Source organism: Schistocerca nitens, chromosome 4 (genome assembly GCF_023898315.1).
Source record: "Schistocerca nitens isolate TAMUIC-IGC-003100 chromosome 4, iqSchNite1.1, whole genome shotgun sequence".
Taxonomy (NCBI): domain Eukaryota; kingdom Metazoa; phylum Arthropoda; class Insecta; order Orthoptera; family Acrididae; genus Schistocerca; species Schistocerca nitens.
In genome coordinates, this window is record NC_064617.1 from 196228912 (window position 1) to 196255489 (window position 26578).

General features: G+C 43.4%; 1 protein-coding gene across 2 annotated transcripts in view; it reads left to right on the forward strand.

The window, feature by feature from the left end:
* Window positions 1-26578, forward strand: part of LOC126253250 (origin recognition complex subunit 1) — a 138940-nt gene that overhangs the window by 26192 nt on the left and 86170 nt on the right. For both annotated transcript variants that reach the window (XM_049954453.1, XM_049954452.1), the window contains exon 4: window positions 20607-20715. In XM_049954453.1, coding sequence (XP_049810410.1) covers window positions 20607-20715 — 109 coding nt within the window. The remainder of the gene's footprint in view (window positions 1-20606; window positions 20716-26578) is intronic.

Below are 26578 nucleotides of genomic sequence, written 5' to 3' on the forward strand. Positions count from 1 at the left end.
AGTCTAGTAAATGTTATTCAAACTCCCAAATACAGAAAGTGTCTGTGACATGTACAGTAGCCTCAGACTGCTTGGCTATTGCTCTTATTACCAGTGTTTTGTCCTCAAATATATCTGTAAAGATATGAAACACCAGTTCTTGCAGGCTTCATACATAAAACAAAATTTCAGTATTTTCAAGTGCTTGTAACCATTACATGTGATCTGAAACCGATCCTAAGCCATGACATTTGACCCCAATTATTTGAAAAAGTGAAGTGCAATAACCTAAATTCTTTCACATTATTTATTGTTATAGAATTATGCACCAGAATATAAAACTCTATTCTAAACCCTAAACAAGGACACACAATTTTTATGGGAATTATTTTGTTACTTCTAATGTTATTGTTATAAAACCCGTTAGAGAGTTTATGTGAAGATATTTTAATAGTGAACTAATTAATTATTTAATTGATTAATTAAACAATGGAAAGTAGCTGTACAATGGAAAGTTCTTTATTTCATTCTGAAACTATACATTACCCAAGAGATAATTAATGTGCTCTAGCATATTTAGAGTATACAGGTACATGTAGCTTTCTACTTGACTTTTTTCTGTACTACTGTTACGTCATGAAGTCTTTGTATATACTGTTTACAGTCCTAGTGTCATACTGTCATGTCATAACCACATTCAATTCCAAATCCAACATCAGGGTCCTAAATGAAATGCAACACATAGCACTGAAAACACATTTATTATGAATACAGCCAGAAGAAACTGGTTTCCTGTACGGAGAGTGAAGCTAGTTCTACTAACATTGAATATTCCAGAATGATGGTGTTTATACAAACATCAAATGTTCCAGAATATGCATAATTACAAACACAATAATTCAACGACCTTGCAGAAATTTTAAATAATAAATAACAAACAGGTGTTGGTGATCATGTTTGATCCATTAAAAGAGAGAGAGGGGGGGGGGGGGGGTGTCTCTGCAGAACATTTTGAAAGTAGTCTTACAGTATAAGTTTATCTCTGTAGGTGTACTGCACACAGATGAGTCATTTTTCCACAGTTTGCATCACAGTGAACATTTATTGCAGCCTCACAACAGAAAAGTCAAGCTCCACAAAAGATAATAGTGGCAGAAAATGATTGTCCTTGATCTAGTATGAAAGTGGCGAAATCAAAAGTATATTGTGACCTGGCCCATGACGTAATCGCTGCTGCACGACTACATTGTAGCACTGGGGCCCAGGGAGAGTGCTGGTGGATTTTGGGTGGCACAGCAGAACAATGCAGCATACTGGTCCCAAGTGGCCTGGAATGGAGCGGCAACTGCAACTGGCTAATGGAGATCGCACTACAGCTTAAGTATGCCATGGTGGAGGGATATTCACAGGCTCTTATTAAGCACATGGCACGTGGATGCAAGGCAGTCCCTGATAGCAGTGCCACTGTTGTTGCTGGGATACTGTCTGTGGATGATGGTAGCAGCCCCCGAAGGTGCTTGCTAGTGTTGAGCCTCTAACAGTAGCACTGAATCCAAACGTGGAATGTACTGGCAAGAAGTGTAATTGGGTCTGAAGGAGGAGCACTTGTTGGGATAAGGAGCGGCAACCCGCTGGGCACAGTAGTCATGACAGAAAGACCCCCCCCCCCCTGTGGGTCCGGGGCTTAGAATAGGCCCGAGGTATTCCTGCCTGTCGTAAGAGGCATCTGAAAGGAGTCTCACATGTTTTGGCCTTTATGTGATGCTCCCCTGTAGTGTTTGACCTCTGTCTTCCAAAATTTTCCTGAAGGGCAAGCCAGTTGGGGAAGGTTGCCTTACATGGTGCGTAGTGTCCATCATGCGCTGACACCTCTTGCATCCTTCGTCGACGTGGATCTGCACTTCCGCTCATTCTCCAGCTGTTGGGAGAGGTCATCCTCCATCATCTGTGCAGTATCGCTTTCTGCACTGTCGACGTAATGGACTTCTTAGCTCGTTTGCGCCTTATATGGTAGGCATGATAGGCAGTCCGTTGTGGTGGGGCCACCATGTACCCTGTTGGTTGTAGCCCCCTGACCACACAGGGATTGCTCTGCTGATGCCCGTGCCATTAACTCCCCACGTATGCCAAGGAGTAGATGCCCATCACCCTGTGGCATCAGGACTCCCAGCAATGGCCATCCTGCCAGGTGGCCTTTGCTGCAGCTGGATGGCACCTGTGGGGAGGGCCCCTGGTCGGAGTGGGTGGCATCAAGGCAGATGACACACCATGAAGCTTAGTACGTCATCTCTTGCTGGTGGTCAAACACCAGCAGTCTCTAAGTGGTCAAGGTCTAACTTCAATGCTAAGAAATATGACCCCACATTGTTCCCCCCTGGCCACACCATGGGAGGAACGCCAGGCTGGCAGCATAGCTTATTCACCCCGGTACCTCGTATGTACAAGAGTTGATGAGGAATCTTTCTTGTCAATGAAACCTCAGTTTTTGTGGAGCATTTAGAGGACAAGTTTGGGGAGGTGGAGGGCTTTTCCAAAATGCGGTCAGGGTCAGTCGTGATCAAAACAGCATCCTCTGCCCAGTCACAGGCACTATTCGCTTGTGACTAGCTGGGGGATGTTTCTGTTTCCATCACGCCCCATAATAGCTTAAATATGGTCCAGGGTATCATATTTCACAGGAACCCTGTTTTGCAGTCTGACGATGAGCTGCGTTTCAGTTTAGAGTGGCAAGGTGTCCATTTCGTCCTGTGCGTTCACCGGGGTCCGTGGGATAATCAGGTTGCCACCTGTGCCTTCATCTTGGCCTTCAAGGGTGACACATTACCCAAGAAGGTCAAGGTGATGGTCTACCGTTGTGACGTAAAGCCATATATCTTCCTTCCTCGATGCGGTGCTTTAAGTGCTGGAAGGTCAGCCATATGTCTTCCCACTGTACTGCCAGCATCAGCTGTCAGGATTGTGGACATCTTTCACATCCCAATTACTCCCTGTGCTTCACCTCCCATCTGTGTCAACTGCAGAGAGCACCATTCACCTTGCTCACCAGACTGCAGATTCTTCAGAAAGAAGGAAAAATAATGGAATACAAGACCCTGGGACAACTGACCTACACAGAGGTTAAGGGAAAATATGAGAGGCTACATCATGTTCATATGACGTCAACCTACAACGCCACTATGACAACAGTTCTACCATCTACTGTTCTGCCGCGTATAGTTGGCTCTCAGAGCCATCAGACTCCATCTGCCCCCTTGATGGTGGGGGGGGGGGGGGGGCACTTCCCTCCCTGTTACTTCTGCACAACATACTTCAGGAGCAACCCCAACCACCGGAGAAGTGCAAGTTGTCTTCGGCTCCTCTCACCAGAAGGGATCCCTTGGGTCACTCCCTTCCCAGGTTCCTACCAGTGGAAAGTTGACAACCTCTAGTGGCTGAAGCAGCCACAGGTAGCTGGTTGTAGGGCTTCAGGGTCCTCCTCAGTCCCTGAGACTGAATCAGTGAAGCCCTCCCAGCCAGACAAACCTAAGGAGCAGTGAGAGAAACCTAAAAAGAAAAGGACCCTCAAGAACCAAGGCACTGCGGTGGCACCCACACCATCACTACCTAAAAGCACTGTGTCTGAGGATGAGGTGGAGATTCTGGCATCCGTTGAGGACCTAGATTTTGCTGGGCCATCAGACACAATGGATGTCGATCGCACAGGTACTGATCTGGTGGCAGCAGGTGACCCTGAGGCGTAGACTGCCTCATTGAGTGTTTCATGCTTTCCCAGTCTCACGATCACATAATCCTCCAGTGGAATTGCGGCTGTTTTTTCCACCACCTGGCTGAGCTACAGCAACTGTTAAGTTTTACACCTGCTTTCTGCATTGCCCTCCAGAAAATCTGGTTCCCGGCAATGCGGACCCCTGCCCTCTGCGGCTATAAGGGATATTATAGGAACTGTATAGTGACTGTAATAGAGTGTCTGGTGGAGTTTGCGTCTATGTCCTGAACTCAGTATGTAGTGAACCTGTGCCCCTTCAGACCCTCTTGAAGCTGTGGATGTCAGGATAGGACGACACAGGAAATAACTGTCTGCAATGTATATCTTCCTCCAGATGGTGCAGTACCCCTCCCATATTGGGTGCACAGAATGATCAACTCTGTAAACCTTTCCTACGTTTGGGAGATTTTAACTCGCTTAACCCCTTGTGGAGTGGCGCCATGCTTACTGGCCAAGGTAGGAGGGTCGAAAATTTATGGTTACAACTCGACCTCTGCCTCTTAAGTACAGGTGCCCCAACACATTTCAGTGTGGCACATGGCACATATTCAACCATTGATCTCTCAGTTTGCAGTCCTGGCCTTCTCCCACCTATCCACTGGAGAGCACATGACGACCTGTCACTCCCCCAGCGTCATGCCCACGGACACCTACCCAGATGGGTTTTAAACAAGGCAGACTGGGAAGCCTTCACCTCTGCTGTCACTGCTGGATCTCCCCCACATGGTGCCATCGATGTTGGTGTTGAGCAGGTCACTACAACGATCGTTTCTGCAGCGGTGCCCCCCGGCGAAAGACAGTCACTGAGGCAATTAAAGAGCTCTCTGCAGCATCGCATGCAGCACACTTCCCTAGAGCACCTAATAGCCTTTAAGCTGCTCCATGTCCGTGTTCGCCAGCTTATAAAACGACGGAAACAGGAGTGTTGGGAGAGGTATGTGTCGACCATTGGGTGCCATACGTCACCTTCCCAAGTCTGGACGAAGATCAGATGTCTTTTTGGGTTCCAGACCCCAACATGTGTCCCTGCCATTAACATCAATGGCGTGTTATCTACCGATGCAAATGTGATTGCCGAGCACTTTGCTGAGCATTATACTCGAGCCTCTTGAGTCGGAGAACTACCCCCAGTCTTTCCCACCCTCAAACGGCGGATGGTAAGGAAAGTCCTCTTGTTCACTACACACCACAGGGAACCCTATAACGCCCCATTTACAGAGTGGGAGCTCCTCAGTGCCCTTTCACATTGCCCCGACACAGCTCCTGGACCAGATGACTAAATATCTCTCATCTGACTACAAGCGACATCTCCTCGTCGTGTTCAACGGGATCTGGTGCGATGGCGTCTTTCCATCACAGTGGTGGGAGAGCGCCATCATTCCGGTGCCCTAACCTGGTCAAAACCTGCTTGATGTGGATAGCTACTGTCCCATCAGCCTCACCAACTTTCTTTGCAAGTTGCTGGAATGTTTGGTGTGTCAGCATTTGGGTTAGGTCCTGGAGTCACGTGGCCTACTGGCTCCGTGTCAGGGCAGCTTCCACCAGTATCACTCTACCACTTATAATCTTGTGTCCCTCAAGTCTGCCAGCCAAGCAGCATTTTCCAGATGCCAACATCTGATTGCCGTCTTTTTTGACTTATATAAAGCATACGACATGACCTGGCGACAACATATCCTCGCCACATTGTATGAGTGGGGTCTCCAGGGCCCACTCCCAATTTTTATCCAAAACTTCCTGATGCTCCGTACTTTCCATGTCCAAGTTGGTGCCTTCCACAGTTCCCCCCGTATTCAGGAGAATGGCGTTCCGCAGGGCTCCGTATTGAGTGTGTCTCTATTTTTAATGGCTATGTTTAGTAACAGCTGTGGGGCTGTCGGTCGCACCGTCTCTGTATGCGGATGACTTCTGTATTTTGTACTGCTCCTCCAGTACCAACATTGCTGAGCAGCACCTACAAGGAGCCATTCACAAGGTGCAGTCATGGGCTCCAGCCCAGTTTTCAGCGGTGAAGTCATGTGTCGTCCATTTCTGTTGGCGTCGCACTGTTCGTCCAGAACCAGAACTTTACCTTAATGATGATCCACTCACTGTAGTGGAGACATATCGATTCTTAGGAATGGTTTTCGATGCCCGGTTGACTTGGCTACCTCACCTTTGTCAGCTTAAGCAGAAGTGCTGTCAGCACCTCAATGCCCTCCACTGCCTGAGCAACACCAACTGGGGTGCAGATTGCTCTATGCTGCTGCAACTCTACAAAGACCTTGTTCAATCCCGCCTTGGCTATGGGAGTCTGGTTTACGGTTCGGCGGTGCCTCAGCATTGCATTTACTCAACCCAGTGCACAACTGTGGCGTTTGCCTAGCAACAGGAGCTTGTAGAACAAGTCCGGTGACCAGTGTCTTGGTGGAGGCCAGAGTCCCTCCATTGATGGTTAGTCGCCAGTTATGTTGCACACATTCGTAGTTCTCATCCGAATTACTGTCTCCTTTTCCCAACCATGGCGGTTCATCTCTCACATCAGCGGCCCAGGTCAGGGCTTAAGATCGCAGTTCACATCCGATCCCTTCTGTCTGAAGTGGAGTCCTTCCCATTACCACCTCTCCTGGAGGTCCATTCACATACACCACCATGGTGTACACCTAGGCCGCAGATTCTTCTGGACCTTTCACGTGGCCCTAAGGACTCCATTAACCGTGCGGCTCTCCACTATCACTTCCTCTCGATTCTCGACATGTACCGAGGCCATGAAGTGGTTTACACTGACAGCTCAACCCCTGATGGTCACATAGGCTATGCGTATGTTCATGGAGGACATATTGAACACCACTCCTTGCCAGATGGCTGCAGTATTTTCACTGCAAAGCTGGTGGCCATATCTCATACCCTTGAACACAGCCGCTCATGCCCTGGCAAGTCATTTATCCTGTGTACTGATTCCTTGAGCAGCGTACAAGCTATCGACCAGTGCTACCCTCGCCATCCTATGGTAGCGTCCATTCAGGAGTCCATCTATGCCCTGGAGCAGTCCCGTCGTTCAGTGGTGTTTGTGTGGATCCCAGGCCACATCGGAATCCCAGGCAACGGACTTTCCAACAGGCTAGTCAAACAGGCTACATAGAAACCACTTCTGGAGGTGGGCATCTTCGAAACTGACCTGTGTTCTATCTTACGCCACAAGGTTTTTCGGCTTTGGGAGATGGAATGGCAAAACAGTATGCACAACAAACTGTGTGTCATTAAGGAGACTACGAATGTGTGGAAGCTTTCCATGCAGTCCTCTCACAGGGAATCAGTTGTCCTCTGCTGGCTCCGCATTGGCCATACGTGGCTAACACATGGTTATCTCCTCTGTCGCAAGGACCCAGCTAGGTGTCACTGTGGCTCACAAATGACGGTCGTCCACCTCTTGCTGGACTGCCCACTTTTAGCCTCTCTGCAGCGGACTTTTAACTTTGCCAGCACCCTACCTTCGGTGTTGGGTGACAATGCCTCGACAGCAGCTTTAGTTTTATGTTTTATTCATGAGGGTGCGTTTTATCATTTGATCTAAGTTTTAGCTTATGTCCTTTGTATTCTCATGGTCAGCCAGCCATGGTAATCTCCTCTCTTATTTTGATCTCTTCTAAATGTTTCTTGCGTCCTAGTTTTCTTGTCTGATTTTGTCCATTGTAGTGTTTGTTGCCCTTCTGCCATTCTTTTGGTTTTCTCCTTTCTTCCAGCTGTGTTTTGTACGTCTCAGTTATTTTACTCCCACCCTTGTGGAATTATTTTAATCGGAATGAGGGACCAATTTGGTCCCTCCCCTCCCCCCCCCCCCCCTTTAAACCAACCAACCAACCAACCGAAAGAGAAATGACCAAGAATGCAGGGGCATACCTGTGCTTATAAGAAAGTCCTCTCCCTGCAGACAGCGCAGCCATCGTAAGATAGGTCCCCACAAGTAAGAAGGCAGACAGCATGAAGAGTGGCTGCAGCAGCAGAAGAAGAGGTGCCATGTCATCGTCTTGGAAGGGCAGCCAGGCTGCCGATTGCAGCAGGAGAGTCAAGGACAAGGCTCGCAATGGAACTTCCATGAAGGCAGCACTGAAAGTGCCAGAAAAAGCTGCTGGTGGCTAGATGGAACCAGCCAGGGATGGTGGCCAGGCCACAGCTGCGCAGTGTGAGGACCTGTAGAAGGTGAGGTGCATGCTGGAGACGCTGGAGAGTCACCTGTCAACAGGAAAAAAATAGAACATAGGATGTGATTTGAAAGTGATGGTGGAGGATGTGAGTGCTTGTGACACAGTAGCCAGAGGACACAAGGAAAGCTCGGGCAGCGTTTGTGCATGAGACGGAGTGAGGAAACTTGTGGAGTTGTACGTTGGCATGTGGGAGAAAATTGTGCTGCCCGAAGGTACATGGATACAGGCTGCAGGGCCGGCCAGGTGGCAGCAACTAGGACGGTGCTGGTGGTGTCAGGGCTGACAGCAACCAGGCTGGTGCGGAGAATTCTCAGGGGCTCTGCATTCATTTGCTGGGTACAGCCTTGGCGACCCCGGGGTTCCTGATCTGGGGACTGCTAAGTGCCACCAATCCGCTATCACTGCAAAGTCTGGGCGTGCTTCAGTGACCACCGTGCGGCCCAGTGGTGGAACATTGTCTCTCTCAGAAAATGGGGATCTTGGCTTGACCTCCCAGAACACAAGGACGGAATAAACCTCTATAAAAAACCCTCAGTCTCAAGGTGTACTGCACACTGATGAAATGCATGGCTGTTGAGGTGGATCAGTCATTAGTGTCCAGCCTCTGGGAAACCTGTAGCACCTCAGTTGTATAAGGCTTACTAACTGACCCTTACTTCCCTAGCTGCTAGTGGGACCGAAATCGATCCTCCGAAATCTTCTTTTGCTTCTCCCAGCGGAGAGGATGGGCTGCTGGAAGGCTCTAACACCCAGTCTATCAAGAGGGCTCGTGTAGCCAGTCCCCCTGACTCCGGCACTTCTTTGACGAGTCCAGTCTTTAGTAACAGAATGCATTCTGGTCCTCAGAATGTGTTTCTCATAGGGAAACAGAAGGGGGGTAGTTTCGAGAAGGTTTTGCTCTTCTATGTACAAAAGGCTTTGGAGGGAATCTGTGGCTCCTGAAAATCGGTGAAGCACTTGTGGAATGGGACCTTGCTAGTGGAAACTTCCAATTCCCAGCAGGCAGCTAACCTCCAAACTGCTAAATGCCTTGGGAAATATGCAATAGACACTGAACTGCACAGCACCTTGAATTATAGCAAAGGTGTTGTGACATGCCAGGACCTAGTCAACATTCCCAAGGATGAACTGCAATGTTAGTGGGCTCCAGAAGGTATAGTTGACATGCAACATATCATGAAGAGGCTTGACGGCAATCTTATCAAATCCAACTCCTTTATTCTGACCATCAGTAGCACGAAACTTCCTGAGTATGTTAAAGCTGGCTTCCTTCGTTTTAGGGGTCTTATTTCCCGACCTCAATGCGCTGTTTTAAATTCCAGTGTTTTGGGTATACCACCTTAGGGTGTAAAGGCGAAGCGACTTGTGGCAACTGCAGTAAGGCCGCTTATGAAGGAGTTGGTTGCTCGTCTCCAGCCAAATGTATCAATTGCTCTGGAAACCGCCCTGTTTGGAGTAGGGATTGCCAAATCTTTTTAGAGGAACGCAAAGTCCAGGAAATAAAAACAACCAAGCCTATCCCCTATGGTGAGGCCAAAAAGATCTAAAAGTCGATACAGCCTCCCATGTTTGCAACATCTTTTCCGTCAATGGTTCAGAATCCTGCTCCAAAAGCAGATGCCTCTACACAAACGGAGGTGGCGAGTGTTGGCACTAACACCTCCAGATGTCAGTGCACTTGTGAGGCAGCAAGTGTTTCACAGCCTGTAGCCTCTACTCAAATGGCAGACAAAGGTACAGGGCCAACTTGGGCCAGCCCCTGGCACCTCCAACAGCTGAGGCTGTTCAGAAGCCCAGAATGGCCATTACCACTTCCGCATCGGCTCCACCGAAGCCCACCAAACCGCAAAAAGCTCCTATGCTCCTATAAAGCAGCAACAGCAGGTCAAATCATGTGGTAAACTGTCTGATCATGTCAATGTCATTTTACATGATGCTTCCTCTGACTCTTCCCCAGAGCTGATGGAGTATGACGAGTGGAGGGCAATCATCTCGCCCCACGACTTCCCATCCACCTGCTTCTGTCCCCCACTCTGTCAGAAAACAGGATGAAGGTGCAACCCCCGCCATAGATGGCTCCCATACTTCAGTGGAACTTGCAGGGGTTCAGGACGCATGTGGAGGAACTTCGTCTACTCTCTCAGGGTAGACCAGTGTGTATGTGTCCCAGGAGATTTATTTCCGTCCCTCATACTTCCCTGCACTACAAGGCTATACACTCCACAAAAAGGACAACCTGCGTGGAGAGAGAGCTAGAGGAGACGTAGATATTTTCATCAGGACGGACTGCCACTCCTCGCCTCTCTCACTTACGACGACTTTACAAGCTGTTGCTGTGTCCGTGCAGGTGCGTCATCCAGTGACTGTATGTTCCCTTTACTTGCCCTCACATGATGCAGTTGACGAAGAGGCCCTCACCGACTTTATTACACAATTCCCCCAGCCGTTCATAAACTGTGGTGATTTTAATGCCCAGAATGTGCTTTGGGGCTCTGCAGTTACCTGTCCCAGGGGTAGAGCAATTAAGAGCCTTCTCCTGTCATCCTGTGCATACTTGCTAAATGCAGGACAGAGCCCTCACTTCTGCACAGCAACTGGGTTGTTCTCTGCCATTGATCTCTTGCTTTGCTCTCCAGCTCTTGCCTACAGTGTTCAATAGGAAGTGGTCGATGACTTACAAGGAAGTGATCACTTCCCGATCTGGATTCACCTGCCAGATGGTGTAGGCCCCAAAAGGAAACCACCGCAATGGGTGCTCAGTAGAGCTGACTAGACACTTCATAACCAGTTGGCCCAGTTCGAACACTGTGCGAATGTCGAGGCATGGGTGGATCATATTACCAAAATGGTAAACCACGCCACTGCAGCATCCATTCCACAGTCCACGGGCCACCAGAAGAGGCAACCTGTCCCTTAGTGGAGTGCTGAATGCTGCTCTGCAATCAGGATCACGTGTGTGGCTCTACGTAGGTTCAAGTGTCATCCAACTGCTGAGAGTGTTGCAGCCTTTCAAGTGGCGAGGGCAAAATGTCGCCAAATTATTTGAGAGAGCAAGAAGAGGTTGTGGCAACAGTTCCTGAACACCATTGGTCATTCCACCAAACGTTCCATTGTGTGGGAGACCATCAGGAGAATTTCTGGGAGAGGAGGGAGGTGTCCCATGGCTGCTGTAATGAATAACGGTACTCTCCACACAGATCCATGAGACATTGCCCAGACTATGGTGGCCTATTTTGCCACAGTCACTGCAACAGCCAGTCAGGATCCAGGTTTTCAGTGCCATTGAGCGGTTGCTGATAGGTGTAGTTTGGACTTTCAGTCCACCTCTAATGAAGTTTAAAACTGCCCATTCTCCATGTGGGAACTGGATTCTACATTGTCTGCAGTTCGTGACACATCCCCTGGTCACGACAGGATCCATTACAGTATGCTACAGCACCTCACAACGCACAATAAAGATATCCTCCTCACACTTTTTAATGCCATTTGGGCATCAGGTCGCTTTCCTGACTCATGGTGTGAGGCAGTTTTAATTCCTCTTATAAAACCTGGGAAAAACTGCACATGCCCAAGTAGGTACCATAGTGTTGCCCTCACTAGTTGCATGGGAAAGACCTTGGTGCAGATGGTCAGACGCTGCCTTGTCTGGATCTCAGAATCCCAGCAACTCCTTAGTCGCTTTCATTATGGGTTCAGAAGGTTTCGTTCCACCTTTGATAACCTTGCCCTCCCCTCCTGGAGGTGGCTATTCAACAAGCTTTCCTATGCCGTCATCACCTTCTAGGTGTATTTTTTGACATCGAGAAGGCCTATGATAGTACTTGGAAGTGTCTCAACCTGGAGCATCTTCATTTCCCATTTTTATTCAGTCCTTCCTCTCAGCACGTTATTTTAGATACCGACTCGGTGATGTCCTGTCTGATCGCTTTGAGCAGGAGAACGGTCCCGGTCAAGGCAGCGTTTTAAGTGTGACTGTCTATGCCATAGCTATTAATAGCATTACGTTCATAGCGAAAAGTCCTGTCCAGTGCTCCTTGTTTGTGGATGATTTCTCTGTGTTTTCCTCTTCTTCAAGCCTCACAATGACAACACATCAGTTGCAACTTAATCTTATACATTTGGATGAATGGATGCAGAAGAGTGGTTTTAAGTTTTCCACCATGAAGTCCGTGTGTGTTCTTTTTCACTGTTCTCGTTCAGTTTTAACCTTTCCTGAATTGAGGATGAGGGACACTGTCCTTTCTTTTAAGGACACAGTGAGATTTCTAGGACTCATTTTTGACTCAAAGTTTACATGATTACCTCGTCTTAGAGACCCGGAAAAACAGCTACTTAAGGCTTTAAGTATTTTAAAATGTCTTAGCCACAGTACATGGGGAGCAGACAGGACTTGTCTGCTGCAGTTTTACAGGGCATTTGTGCAATCTCGGCTCGGTTATGGGTGCATGGTGTATGGGTCTGCAAGACCTTCTAATTTAAAGATGTTGGACATTGTGCACCATGAAGGGATTAGGTTGGCCACTGGGGCATTCAGGACAAGCCCCATACCTAGCCTTTGTGCAGAGGCTAGTTAACCACCACTTCATATGTAGCGATGGCTACTTACGGTGCGCCAGGCATTTAAAACTATATCCACACCATACACGCGTGCGTACCATGACGTTGCTCAGCTTCCTTTGGCACAATTTTTTCATAACCGGCAACGATAAAAGAGGTCCTATGGGATTCGTGCACAGGATTGCATTTCTGAGATGGATATGGCTGGTATTAATGTTTTACGTCAAGGTTGGAGCAAATTTCCACCATGGCTGCACCAGAAACCCAGACTTATTTTGGATTTGACTAATTTTAAGAAAGATAGTTTGCCAGATTTTACATTCCATTCTCTATTTTTTAACATTTTAGATAGGCATCACGGTTTTACTGTCGTGTACACCAATGGCTCCAAACGACAGAATTTCCTTGGCTGTTCTGTGGTGTTCCCTGATCAACAGGATTCGCCTGCCTGTTGAATCTACCATTTTCACAGCAGAGATCCACGCGATCCTGAAGGCACTGGAGCAGATGAATCGTATTCGGGGCATTCGGTTTCTCATCTTCCCCGATTCCCCTAGTGCCTTACAATCGTTGCAGAATCTGTATCCAACTGAGGAATTGGTCCAACTGATATATGACCAAGTGTACTTGCTCCAATGGCAGGGTAAGCAGGTCTCATTCTGCTGGGTGCCTGGTCATGTAAGAATATGGGGCAATGAACAGGCCGATTGGGCTGCCAAGGAGGCCTGCAGAGAGCAGGATGTGGCGCAGTGTCCTATTCCTTTGCTGTGTGTCATTTCTGCACTCCACAGGAAGTGCATGCAGTTGTGGGAGGAAGAATGGCTGGTGGTGACGGCCAGTAAGCTGCAATTGGTGTAGTCAACAACTCGGCCGTGGCGCTCCTCCTGCCAGTTGCTTAGGCGGGAAGAAATGATCCTCACACATCTTCAGATCAGGCACTGTCCTCTCACACATAGCTTTCTATTACGGTTGGAGGATCCCCCATTTTGTGATGCCTGTTGTGTGCACATCTCTGTCCGCCACATTTTAATGGAATGCATTTTATACTGTGATGCGAGGGCAGAAGCAAAAATTGGTGGGTATCTGCCCTCTACTTTAGCTGATGACGAGACAAGTGTATCTAGGGTTTTAAATTTTTGCAGTGTGTCTGAAATCTGGCCTAAACTTTTAGGCTGGGGGTTTTAGTGTATTACAGAGTGGCTGGCTCCTCCCTTTTTTTCCCTTGCGGTCAGCCAGCCGGTTCCATCTGCTATATTGTTTTAGCTCCTTCTACCACTTTCTTCCTGTGTGGTCCATGTTTTATTGCTGACGCCATGCTTCATTCCATGCTTTAGTGTGGGTATGCATGTACTTTTCCAACCTTTGTTACCTGTGATATATGTTCTGTTTTATCTTCCTGTTCTGGGTATTTTCTTGACACCCATCTGAATCTGGTTTTGAGCGGGCACTGAAAACCTTGCCATTGTGCGACCATACAAATCTCTCCATCCACATGGTGCAGAAGAAGCTACTTCTGTGGGAACCAGGCTGGCGTCTGAGCAATGGGGCAGGCCGTATCAGAGACAGGGTGGCTGGCTGCAGTGGAGACCAAACCAGGAGAACAGGAGGCAGCCAGCATGGTGATTTTGGCAAAGGAAGACGCAGAAAGGAAATAAATGAAGAAGCAGAGAAGAGGTGAGAGATGGTGGCTGAACGGGGAGGCCAGAGGCAACGGGTAGGGTGTTGCTGTGGCATGTGTGTGGAGCATGATAACGAGGCAGTGTGGAAAGATGCAAAAAATGTAAGTTGTGAGGAGCAGAAGGAGAAGTGAGTGCCAAAAGAGTAGGGCGCAACCTCTGTGAAGGAGGCTGGCCATGTCTGCATCTCAGAGGCAAAAGAGCAGGAGGCTGGGAGCAGCTTTGGGCTGCAGCCAGAAGGGCAGCAGCTGGCGGTCCACTGCCGAGAGGCTCAGTGGCCGGGCCAATGGTGTTACCCAGGCATCTATGCATTTTAAAGATTAGTTGATAAGCGGCACTTATAAAAAAAAATTTTAAGCTGATACTTTGTATTGGAAAAGGTGTTTTGCAACACTGCTTCTTCACAGCTGAGTAAGCAGGTTGAAAAAGCTGCTTGAGAATTAGGGGAGAGTTATTAGTGGAAATAAATTGGACTGTAAACACAACTTTTACATTTTTAATAAGATCAATTCATGGAGTAGTACATAATAAAAATAAAAGAAAATGACACTCATGTTTAAAAGTAAATTTTGAAATAAAGTATAGCCTATGTTAAGTAGCTAGCCTGTAGGTAGTATTTTTACTTATATTATACTAGTGTAAAAAAAATTAAAAAGTTGTTCTCAATCACTATCCAAACTCGAGCAATTTTTTCAAATTATGAGGGTACTTGAAATACTTTCCCATGTGCTTTTCCATTTTGTTAGAATGTGACTGTGTATTCCTTAAAACGATATTTACAAGATTTTTCGTTTTGTTAGAATGTGACTGTTTGTATTCCTTAAAACAATGTTTACGAGATATTCCTTTCTTTTTTTCTTAACCATCTTGCAATTGTTCAATAGCCTATTCTCTACAACGCCATAAATAACACAGAGACGAGGTTATGTTGCTTCTCATTCAGCCACATACGCATGAATGACTGTCAGATGGCCAGACCATTGTTGCCATTTCCAGTTAACTAAGTAACCACTGAAGGCTGTGGCCAAAAGCTATATGTGATTGTGTTTTAATTGTGCTTGTCTGTAACTTGACATGTCTTCTTTATCGGAAGTAGGAATCTGTCTTTTCCTACATTGTTGAAATTTTGACCTACTACATATTTGCAGTGATAGTTGTAGCACTGATATATACTTAGGATAACTGGAATGAGAGTAAAAAAAGTTTATCCCTAATGATTTCAGTTAGGGATGTGTCATGTACTGATTCTGATTCCACAATTCCAAGAGTTGTGGATTCTCTAGCAATCGACAAGTATCAGAATCGAATGATTCCACCATTTTGGGCATTGATTCTTTGTTATTAAATCTTTTTTATGTTAGTGTTCTCATTTTATCTTCACAGCAGTGTAGTCGTACAAAAGTTGATAAAAAAAGGAGCAGAATACAAAACTATAGTCTGTCTATAATGTTGTTACATGTGACGATAAACTTTTTGTTTTCCCACTGACAGTAGTTTAACATTTAAGAATACGTTTATCATCAATGTTTAATACATTCTGTAATAATTTTTTTATCATTAATCATTCTTCGATAATATTCAGAGATTTGGTACAGACTATAAAGTGTGTTAAATTACAAAGAGACAACCTTAGGACAAAGTTTTTTGTACCGACTTATCACTACGCAACTGTTAAATGCTGTGTGTGTGTGTGTGTGTGTGTGTGTGTGTGTGTGTGTGTGTGTGTGTGTGTAGGGGAGGGGGGGGGCGGAGGGGGGAAACTAGTAAAAATAAAGAGGACATTATAAATGATAAGCAGCTGTCTGTCAGCAACACGCTCCCTTCCTTGATACAACAAGCTGGAATGCTTTCCTTTTTCTTAGTTATAAAGGCAAGAGTAAACATTTACTAACTTTTAATATGGGGAGTATCATCTCTTTCCTTGTTTTAATTTTAAGTTATACATTCTAGCAGTAAAAACTTTAAAAGGTACTTTTTTATAATTGCCTGGATTTTGGGCATTTAAAACTGGTTTTGGCAAATTCCCATTTGTAAATGTCCTGCCTACCAATCGTTTGCCCATTCCACATCACTAAATAACACCAGAGCTGGTGGCATGTGTACTGGTGGCATTGGGGTCAGCAGGATGGAGGTGGCGTTGACTGGATAGTGATGTATCGACATCACGAGGAGCAGCACTAACTCCTTTGAGAGCTGCCTGACCATCTCTCTTTTACTTTGTTTTAATTGGTTTTTGATGCAGTTAATCCCTTTTTCTGCTTCACATTATTTTCTGTTTTAGGGATAGTACTCTAATGAATAGTGGATGCTGTTATCCTTTTTAACTCTTTGACTGTAATAAAGCGAAAGCTCCAAAAGTAGTCGCAATGAACGTAAATGTCACTTGGCAATGGCAACTAAGCTGAGACGGGCCTGTCATGTAAAATATTGAATACATTACCCTATTGCATCTAGTTTTGGAGGTCTTATTTGCCCTATGTCCTATAATGATATATACCAGTGCTTGATTTCAAGAAATTCTGTTGTAGCACGTCTCAAAATTTAATAGCATAGATAAAAAAATCTACTCACCAAGTGGTGAAAAACACACACATTAAAGAAAGTTATAATTAGGCAAGCCTTAGGAGCCAGAGGCCCCATCTTCTGGCAGAAGGATTGAAGGGGAAGAAAGAAGAGCGAAGAAAAAGGACTGGAGAGGTCTAGGAAAAGGGGTAGATTTCAGAAAAGTCACCCAGAACCACTGGTCATGGGAATCTTACTGGGCGGGATGAGAAGGAAAGACTGATTGTTGGTGACTGCACTGGACGATTGCAGTCCCCAACAATCAGTCTATTTCCTAGACCTCTCCAGTCCTTATCCTTCACCTGCCTTCCTTCTCCTTCGACCCTTCTGCATGAAGGAGGAGTCATTGGCTCTGAAAGCTTGCCTAATTTTAACCTTCTTTCATGTGTGTGTTCTACTGCTGCTTGGTGAGTAAATTTTTTATCTATCCTATTACATTACGTTGTCAAAAATTGATTGTTTTTGTTGTTACATCTCAAAATTTGACGTTCTGATCTTTTTCTTCAGAGGTTCTGGTACGGAGTACTGGTGCGTACTGCCATAGATGAAGCACTGCTGTAAACTTCACTGCAGGCCCAACAGAATGTGAAATCTTGATGATTGTAATCAGTCGGGGATGGAATAGCTGTGGGAGGGACAGGCACTCACCTGGCCCCAGCCATTGCTGACCTATTTCTCTAACCTTGTTTTATTATTAATGGTCCAATTGATTTCAGTTAAATTCTTCTTACTTCTACTATTACATTTCTCCCTGGTAGGAGGCATTTTTTACTCCGTAACTGCCCTAAACAGACTGGCAGGGGCTTAGATGTGGGTGCCACGGGCTAGCTCTGAAAGCCCCTCATCTTCTCTGACTTACATACTGGTGTGACCTGTATACTTTACCTCTCCTGAAATTATTATTCAGCTCTGGCATCAATATTGCTTTCAGTGACTAGATTTTACCACTCCTACGTACCATCATAATCCAATCACATTTCTGGTGGACATCGCTAACTCCAAACGAACCACTTCTGGACCAATGGACTGATGTGATCTCTTTGGCCAGTCCCTTAAATTCCAACCAACTAACTAGACAAATTTGTCGCTTTATTGTCAGTGGGTACAGGAAAAAGTGGTTTTCTTTTGACCAGCTTCTTGTTATTTTATGCCAATTTTGGTTTTAATTTCTGACATTCTATTAACTTTGCAACCATAAACTTTTGAAACTTCAAAAGAAAGCATTATCAGAACTTCAAAGTTATCTTCTGAGACATTATACCACTGATCCATCAACACTTCATTATTGTTTCAAAACAGCTGTCCAAAATCTAAATTTGAACATGGAAAACCACAATGCCTTCAGCACACCACTAGACATTTGACAGTATTAGTATGTCCTGCTTGCTTTTTTCACTAAATTAGGAAGGGATTTGTACTTTTTCAGAATATCTTGCACAGCCGAACTTGCCTTTCTTGGTACATGTAACAGGCTCTTTGGCATGTCACTATTAATAGACTTCATTATCATCCAAGGGTTGAAACAAGTGCTGTGAAGACAGATTAAATGAATCTGTGGCCATAAGGGTTTTTAACCTAATTTGAAGGTGCAGCCCAGTGTGTTTGTTCCCTTTACCTTGTGGAATCTTAAATTAACTTTGTTGTTTTGTGAGAATTGTCAGTCTCTGCTGCTTGAAGGCAATAGTCAGAGACACTGAACATACCTATTTTTAGTGCTATCAAAGTGCAATTGTTACACTGCTTCTAGTTATGAAATGTATGAACAATTATGATGCATTACAGACTGTGTCAATACATTGCAGCCAAGCCACACAAAGAAATGGGAAGAGGGTGGGGGGAGGGAGGGAGAGAGAGAGAGAGAGAGAGAGAGAGAGAGAGAGAGAGAGAGAGAGAGAGAATCAGATATCAAACTAATCAAATTCCCACAATTCCGTACAATAATATATTAAAACCTTGGTTTCTCAACAGTTTGCTGGTTTAATCATCAAAATTTCTTTTTTTTTTTTTAATGAGGCAATCTTAAATTTTAACTAGGAACATGGGTAATGGTTTTATCCTGTGATGTCAGATTTCCCAGTATTTTTGTGCAACACGTTGTACCAAGAACAACATTGTTTGGGGAGATGGTGTGATGCATCAACTGAACTGCATGTTTTTGTAGTATGCAAGTAGAAATATGAAAATCACCAGATACGTCACTTAAGCCTCACAAACACACAAATCAACACGTTGCCTGCTGAGTTTGGTTCTATCAGCTGAGCAGAGAATTGGACACTTGATGTCACACAGATATGTTTCTGGCAGTAAAATAGAACACTGAGAATGTTTATTTCAGTATCATTTCTACTGTTTTCTGAATGATGTTTATGGTGATAATAGACCTGTTGTATAGAACATGGCACAGATTATTTTGCAAGGTAATCAGACGACACGTTGAGTAATGTGTTTGCATGACTAAAGTGAAGTATTTCATGTTTTTCATATCTATACTTATGCACTACGAAAATATGTAGTTCATATGATGCACCACATTAAAGATGGCACAAAGGGCATAATTTTTTTGTATGTTAGGTTGAACAAAAGTGTCTGGAAATGCCAACGGAGCCAACTAAAACTGTTACTCAAATGGAAATTGTTGAAAGTAGGATATTTTCGTTTGATGTCACATCAGGAGCCATAGTTCTTTGTGTGGGGAATCAGCTGTCGTTTATAGATTACTCGGTCCTCAGCATTGAAAGAGAAATAGTCAAAATCCGATTTCAGCATTCAGTAATTTTCAGTTATCAGTGTTAATAAACTGCCGCACCAGATTTACAACATTTTTACATGCAATAAGGGAAAATGCTGAATTTCATGAGATTTTGCAAAATGCTGATTTTGCATTATGCTGGTAAAACAATCATGTTTGATGTTATACATTGCTTTATCATTTATAAAAAATTTTCCTGTTTGTAGCAATAAGTTCTGGATGCTCTTTTCAGGAGTTATCCCCAGTAGGTTTTCGATCCACTTTCAACAGTTTATCAAATTTTCCATACAAGCTCTGGTTCCTGGGATCTTAATCAAAATGTGTGGTTTGTAATATGCAAACCTACAGAAAACTGACACTTCTGGTTTGTAGTGATCACTTGTGAAACATATCTCACCTGCTTACAAAATCTTAATAACGTGGCAGCTTGTGCAGCTACTGTGTGGTTCTGTTAATATAACCACTACCCTTCTCATTAACTACCTGAAGTTTCCCCAAATCTTGCTCCTTTCCTGAAATGTTGACTATCTGTTTATTATGCTTTTATTTTCCCTGTCTTATTGCACCATATGTACAAATGTATATTTGTCACCATTTCAGTCATACAGATACCTCTCCCCAACATCAGTGCATCCAGACTCCAGGGACAAAAACTGACTGACACAGGCTTGGCTCTCCCTCCACTCGCACATTGCTTAGCTCCAGCTTAAATTCCTCTTCTTTGTTCTGCAACTTCATTACTTTTCATTTTTATGTTTACCTTCTATGCTATGTCTACTGTACGTGCTCTTGATGGTGTGTTTTGAGCAACTTTCTCTTGTCTTCAGGAGCTTTACAGCCATTTTCACCTATTTAATATCTCTATATTCTTTCTATGAAACAAGCGCTTTAATAATTTACAGATTTGATATCTGTTTGTTCTTTAATTTTTTCGTTGTGACAATGCCAGTTTTCTTGAAATGGGCTTATATTTCACTTAATTTTTCCTTCCTGTTATTTCATTTAATTAAAGTGGTAAACAGTGTCCATCTCTATTGGAATATGCCAATTTAAAAACTATGTTGCATATATGTCAACCACAATGATAAGAACATCAAAAAAGAAGTAAAACCAATCTATATTTTTCTTTTCAGGTGTATGTACATCAGCGGTGTCCCAGGTACGGGCAAAACAGCAACTGTACGCTCTGTGATGAGAGAGCTACAAATGGAAGCTCAACGAAGCAAACTTACAAACTTTAAGGCAAGTCGTGATAAAGTGTTCCAGTTGTTAATTTATTGTAGTTTATCAAACTATCTATCAAGAATTTGTTGTCTCCATTCCATTCAGTTACGTTTGAAGTTTCTTGTGATAATTACCTGAAACAGGGAAGTACATCTACATCTATATGGCTATTCTGCAAATCACACACAAGTGCCTTGCAGAGGATTCATCAAACCACCTTCACACTAATTCTTTATTTTTCCACTCTGGAACAGCGTGTGGAAAAAATAATCACCTTTATCTTTCCATGCAAGTTCTGATTCCCCTTATTGTATTATGACGATTGCTTCTTCCTATGTAAACAGACGTCTAGAAAATATTTTCACATTTGGAGGAGAAAGTAGGTGATTGAAATGTCTTAAAGATCCCACAGCAATGAGAAACTCCTTTGTTTTAGTAATGTCCACCCCAAAACTTGTATCATTACTGGGACACACTCTCACATATTTCTGGATAATACAAAATGTGCTGGCCTTCATTGAACTTTCTCAGTGTACTCCGTTAATCATATCTGGTAAGAATCACACATTGTGCAGCAGTACTCCAAAAGAGGAGAAACAAGCATAGTGTAGACAGTCACTCTTGGAGAACTGTTGCATCTCCTAAGTCTTCTGATGGAACGCCTGAGTAAAACATTTTATGATAAGTCTTGTTTTGAAGTAAGGAAACTTACTATGTATATTATTTTGCTGATAAGTTCTCAGTGTTTGATTATAAGTGAATTATTGAAAGATGACAGATACTGAAAGATACTGAATTGGATTTTCTCTTCCTAGATTTCCTCGTTGGTGTTTTGCTGTTTTTGTTAATTGCAATCAAATAAATGAAGGGGGAGGATGGATGAGTCTTCTCACAACAACAACAGAATAGTAGATACATGTGTCATTATCATATTTTCCCCAGGTTGACTTTCTTTGTTCAGCCACAGTTGTATTTCAATCTGCAAGTGAATAGCACAAGTTTAGGCATCATGTTACTCATGTCAGTGATCACAGTTGTTGCTATAAAGATATTAGTGGTACTGCGTATGGCCTACAGTTGCAGCCAATATGTTGCTGGTTGTAATGGTGGGATGATGCAATCTTTTCTTCTCCGCCTCTGCCTGCACTCCCCTTCCTGCAACTTGCCAGTTTTATATGAGGGCACAATGTCATAATGTAATACATGAATAATTCATGAGGTAATATTTTCTGCCCTACATATTTCAGTACTTATGGTTTCGAAACAGGTTGTTAAAAGAAGTGTTCATTACTCTCAGATATGACTCATGAAATCAAGTGAGGCTGAGTTAATTAGGTTTCTGCATACTATATGGATAATAACTTGTCATTGTTTATTAACTTGTGTTCTGTTAGATGAAGGGAAAAACTCTTCCTTCACCTTTTCTAGATGAATATGTAACCATAGATAAAGACCATCCTATAGTGGGAAATGACACTAAATTAAAACTGATAATTTTGAGAAAAATGAACTTCAGAGTTTCATTTTGTATGAAAAAATTGGTTTTGTTTTAAATGAGAGTCTGATACTTTTATTACATTATACATGTGGTTAGATGCATTTTAATTAACTATTTACGATACCTCATGAGTTCTGATTCTCTTATCTATTTTTTGCAGGCAAAATCATCACTGTTAGTAAAACGTAGAAAAGGGTTTTACATACTGATTTTTTTATGGAAACATATTGAATTGCTTGTTTTGTAATTGTATTTACTTACGCATATATAATACCAATTACTGTGTTTCTGATAAGTTACAAAAAAGATCCTAACAATTTCATAATGCCGGAAGTCATTAATTCTCAGGAAACTGAATGTGCACAAGTACAGTATAATTCCACTTTTATGTTCCCAGAATTAAGGTTTACCCGCTGTTCACTGCATTTTTTATCACTCCTGTCCAGTTTGCTATGTCCACAATCTTAACTCACACCCAGTTTTGCATCAACATGTTTTTTATTTTCCCACGATTTACGGTATATGTTTGTGGAGAGAAAACTGGCGTAAAATTATGCTGGCATGACATTGGCCACCAAATAGTGTTTGTAAACATAATGTGGTTAAGTTTCTTAACACGAGGGTGCTCTGCTCAGCGTATTTGGAGTGGAGAATGTGTAAAAGTTGGAGCAATTCATGCAGTATCTCCTGCCGCTGCCAAGCTCTACTCAGCGTGGTGGCTGATGGGAGTAACTAGCTCCCCATTTACATGGTGCTCCCAAAATCAGATTTTGTAAACCAATTTCCCAATAATGCTTCTGGGTGGTCAAGGTTTGTTCGAATAAAGATATCATGACCTATTATAACCATTTCCAAACTGTCTCTACTGTGCGTGTGTAATTTTGTGATTGTTATGATCGTTGGCCACCTTTGTCGAATCATATTTGATGTGTTTTGTCGTTTGGCCACATGGAGCATTAATGTACATCTCCACTCCCTTTGCGTTGTTGTAATAGTTCTGGTTTAAACATGGTGCCAATTGTGTATTTTTTCATGGGCGACAAAATGTGAATTTATTCTCATTGTCAGGTGCAGTATTTACACATGTATTTTTTGTGATGTTACACAAACAATGTACACCATAGTTTGCATGTGTTGGGGGGTTCATCTGCATAATTGAGGAGGCACAGTACCTGATGACCTCAAAAAGACAAATACATTGCAAGAGACTATAAAGAGACTATAGAACAACACATATACAAATGCCACACAAAATACTTGTGTAAATATTTGACATTGACAACGTGAAAAAATTCTCAAAGCGTATCGAGCTAAGCATGAAAACATACATAACTACAGCAGTGTTTCATTATTTAAGTAATAAATGATGGCTGCAAGCTTGCCAAAAACATCGATTATGACAAATGAAATTAAGTTAAACCTTTCTACTTCCCAGACAGTCATCAGTTACCATTACATCAGTGATTTTTACCTGATAATAAACAAGTCCTTGAGAAGGATTTTGATGCCTATTATGTAATACAGTGCGAAAATGAAAGGGGCCATCCTATACGTAACTTTCACAGAATAAAATGTTATTTCCCACATTTTACATTTTCCTGCATTTTACAACATTTTTTTGAAGTCCTTTGAAAAGTATAAAAGTGGGGTTGCACTGTATTTTCAGATATCATCTTGCACTCAGGAACTCCCTGTAAGCTGAATTCTCACTTATGAATATTGATAGCCAGTCTCGTGTGCTGTAAATATGGATATATATATCAACATTTTGTATTTAATTGATCACTACTGATTTATGAAATTATGAGGCAGAATTTCCGGCCAGTACCTACCTGTCTTCAGGAGTCAAAATTCTTAGTACTCCTTATAAACTTATATGAAAGTACAAGACACCAGTTGAGCTTTCAGAATTAATAGTTTCTTGCTCAGGGAGGAGAGAGGTACAGGTTGGTTAAGGTTAAAAAGGAAGGACACATCACTCAGATCTCTGGATGAGAGGGACCCATTGTTTTAGCTTGAAATTGATTAAATGGAAGGAGAGGTAGTATGGAAGGTAGTATAAATCAACAAAAATGATCAGCAGGCAAATGATTGGCAGGAGAACTCACGTATAAAGGTATTACAGTTTGCAAGCTTTCGGAACCATTGGCTCCCTCTGCTTGAAGGGGAAGAAAGAGGGGTTAAGCAAAAGAAATGGTGAGGTTCAGGAAAAGGGGTAGGGTTAGGAAAAGACACCCAGAACCAAGGGTCAGGGGAAACTTACTGGACGGGATAAAAAAGAGAGACCGGTTGTTGGGGATTGCACTAGATGAGATTTGAAAACATGAGAGCTTAAAGGTGGAAGACATGGTAATACTTCTTGTAATTTCTTGGAATCTCTAAATACATTTTCCCAACCAAATTTCACATGATCCTAATCCGAATCCCATGCCACTTTCCTTAACATTGATATCATTGTCAGTGAAGGTCAGCTACACACTTCTGTTCACATTAAACCTACTAACAAACAACAGTAATTAGATTTTGACAGTTGCCATCACTTCCATGTCAAGTATTCCCTTCCATACAGCCTTATCATTCAAGGCAAACAAATTTGTTCAGATGCGCATTGCTTACAGCAACACACCACTGTTCCACTTCAGCCTTCACTGGACGTAATTATACCACCAGCAGATTTTCCAGCAGGCCATCACATCCAATCCTGGTACTGCTTATTCTTAAAATCATGCACTGAAATGAGGTCCATTCTGTCTGGCATGGTATCCACCACACCTAGTACAGTTTTTGTCGCTTTTCCAATCTCCACAATATCCTCATCAGATCCCTTGCCCATTCTGCACCATCTTCCTATCCTGTGGTTCCTATCCCTGTGACCAGTCCTGCTGTAAGACTTGCCCTATCCACCCAACTACCACCTACTATACCAGTTCTGTATCTGGCAAAACATTTACTGTCAAGTGGAGAGCCAACTGTGAAATGATAAGTCATATATTAGCTGTTATGTAAACACTGTTCGACCTTTTATATTGACATGACTGCAATCAAACTTTCAGTTAGGATGAATGGGCACAGGCAGAGTGTGTGTATTGGCAACACACAATATCCTGTTGTGGAGCATACTCTACAACATGACAATCGTGACCTCAGTGCCTGTTTCATTACATAGTCATCTGTATTCTTTCTCCAGACATGAATTTCTCAGAATTTCATAGGTGGGAACTGGCGCTACAACATGTCATTGGTTCTTGCCAATCATCTAGCCTTAATTTGCGTTAATTCCTTCAGTCTCGGCATTTCTTCAAAGTAACTACTCCTATCTTCACCCCCTTTTAGTTTTCTATACCTTACATTTTCTGACCGATCTATTTTTTGCCACCCACCTCAGCTCTGTCACATACAATTAACTTAGCTTTCTGCTCCTATTAACTCAAGCACCGTGTTTGGCTTTAATCTCTGTCGTGAATATCACCCTGTCTTCCACCTTTAAACTCTCAGGTTTTCAACTCTCATCTAGTGCAGTCCCCAACAGTCAATCTTCCTTTCTCATCCTGTCTGGTAAGTCTCCCGTAACCCGGGGTTCTGGGCGACTTTTCTGAACTCTACCCCTTTTCCTAAACCTCACCAGTCCTTTTCCTTCACCCCTTATCCTTCCTCTTTAATCTTTGTGCCATAAGAAGCTGCCACTGGCTCCAAAAGCTTGCAAACTTTAATACATATATATGTGTGTTCTCCTTCCATCGCATGGTGAGTAATTTTTTATCTATTCAATTACATTAGAAGTTGGTTTATGTTTCTTAGATTACATCTCTTCCCTTCTTGAAGACATACTTTCTCACTGCTTTCTGATATGCGTGAGGACCGGAGCTGCAGCCAATACACAGCAGTTCTTACTCTGAGGTCTGAGTGACATGTCCTTCCTTTTTAACCTTTCCCAGCCTATATACCTCTTGCTCCCTCCACAAGGAACTAATAGTTCTGAAAGCTTGAATAGTTTCTTGTGCTTTATATATGTCTATTGGCAGTACTAAGAATTTGATCTCTTTCAGCTAAGTGCAGACCAAAAATTCTCTCTCATTTTGTAGTTTCCTAGGGTGAATTTTACTTAATGAATGTACATTTTCTAAGTGCTTGCATTTGATGACCTGAAAGAACAGTCAGTATAAATATAGCTACTAAGTGTCGATTGCAGCTCTGACCCTCACACATATTAGGATACAGTGAGACCTCAAGAATGTGTTCGAGAAGGGAAGAGAATCAGTTTAACTAATGTGTCACCCCTCCTTCCATTCAGTTATTTCAAAGCTGAACAGTAAGTAGAATTTCTTTTGTGAATCATATTTATACATGTATTGGCCAATTGTAGGTGCATAATCTTTTGCCATA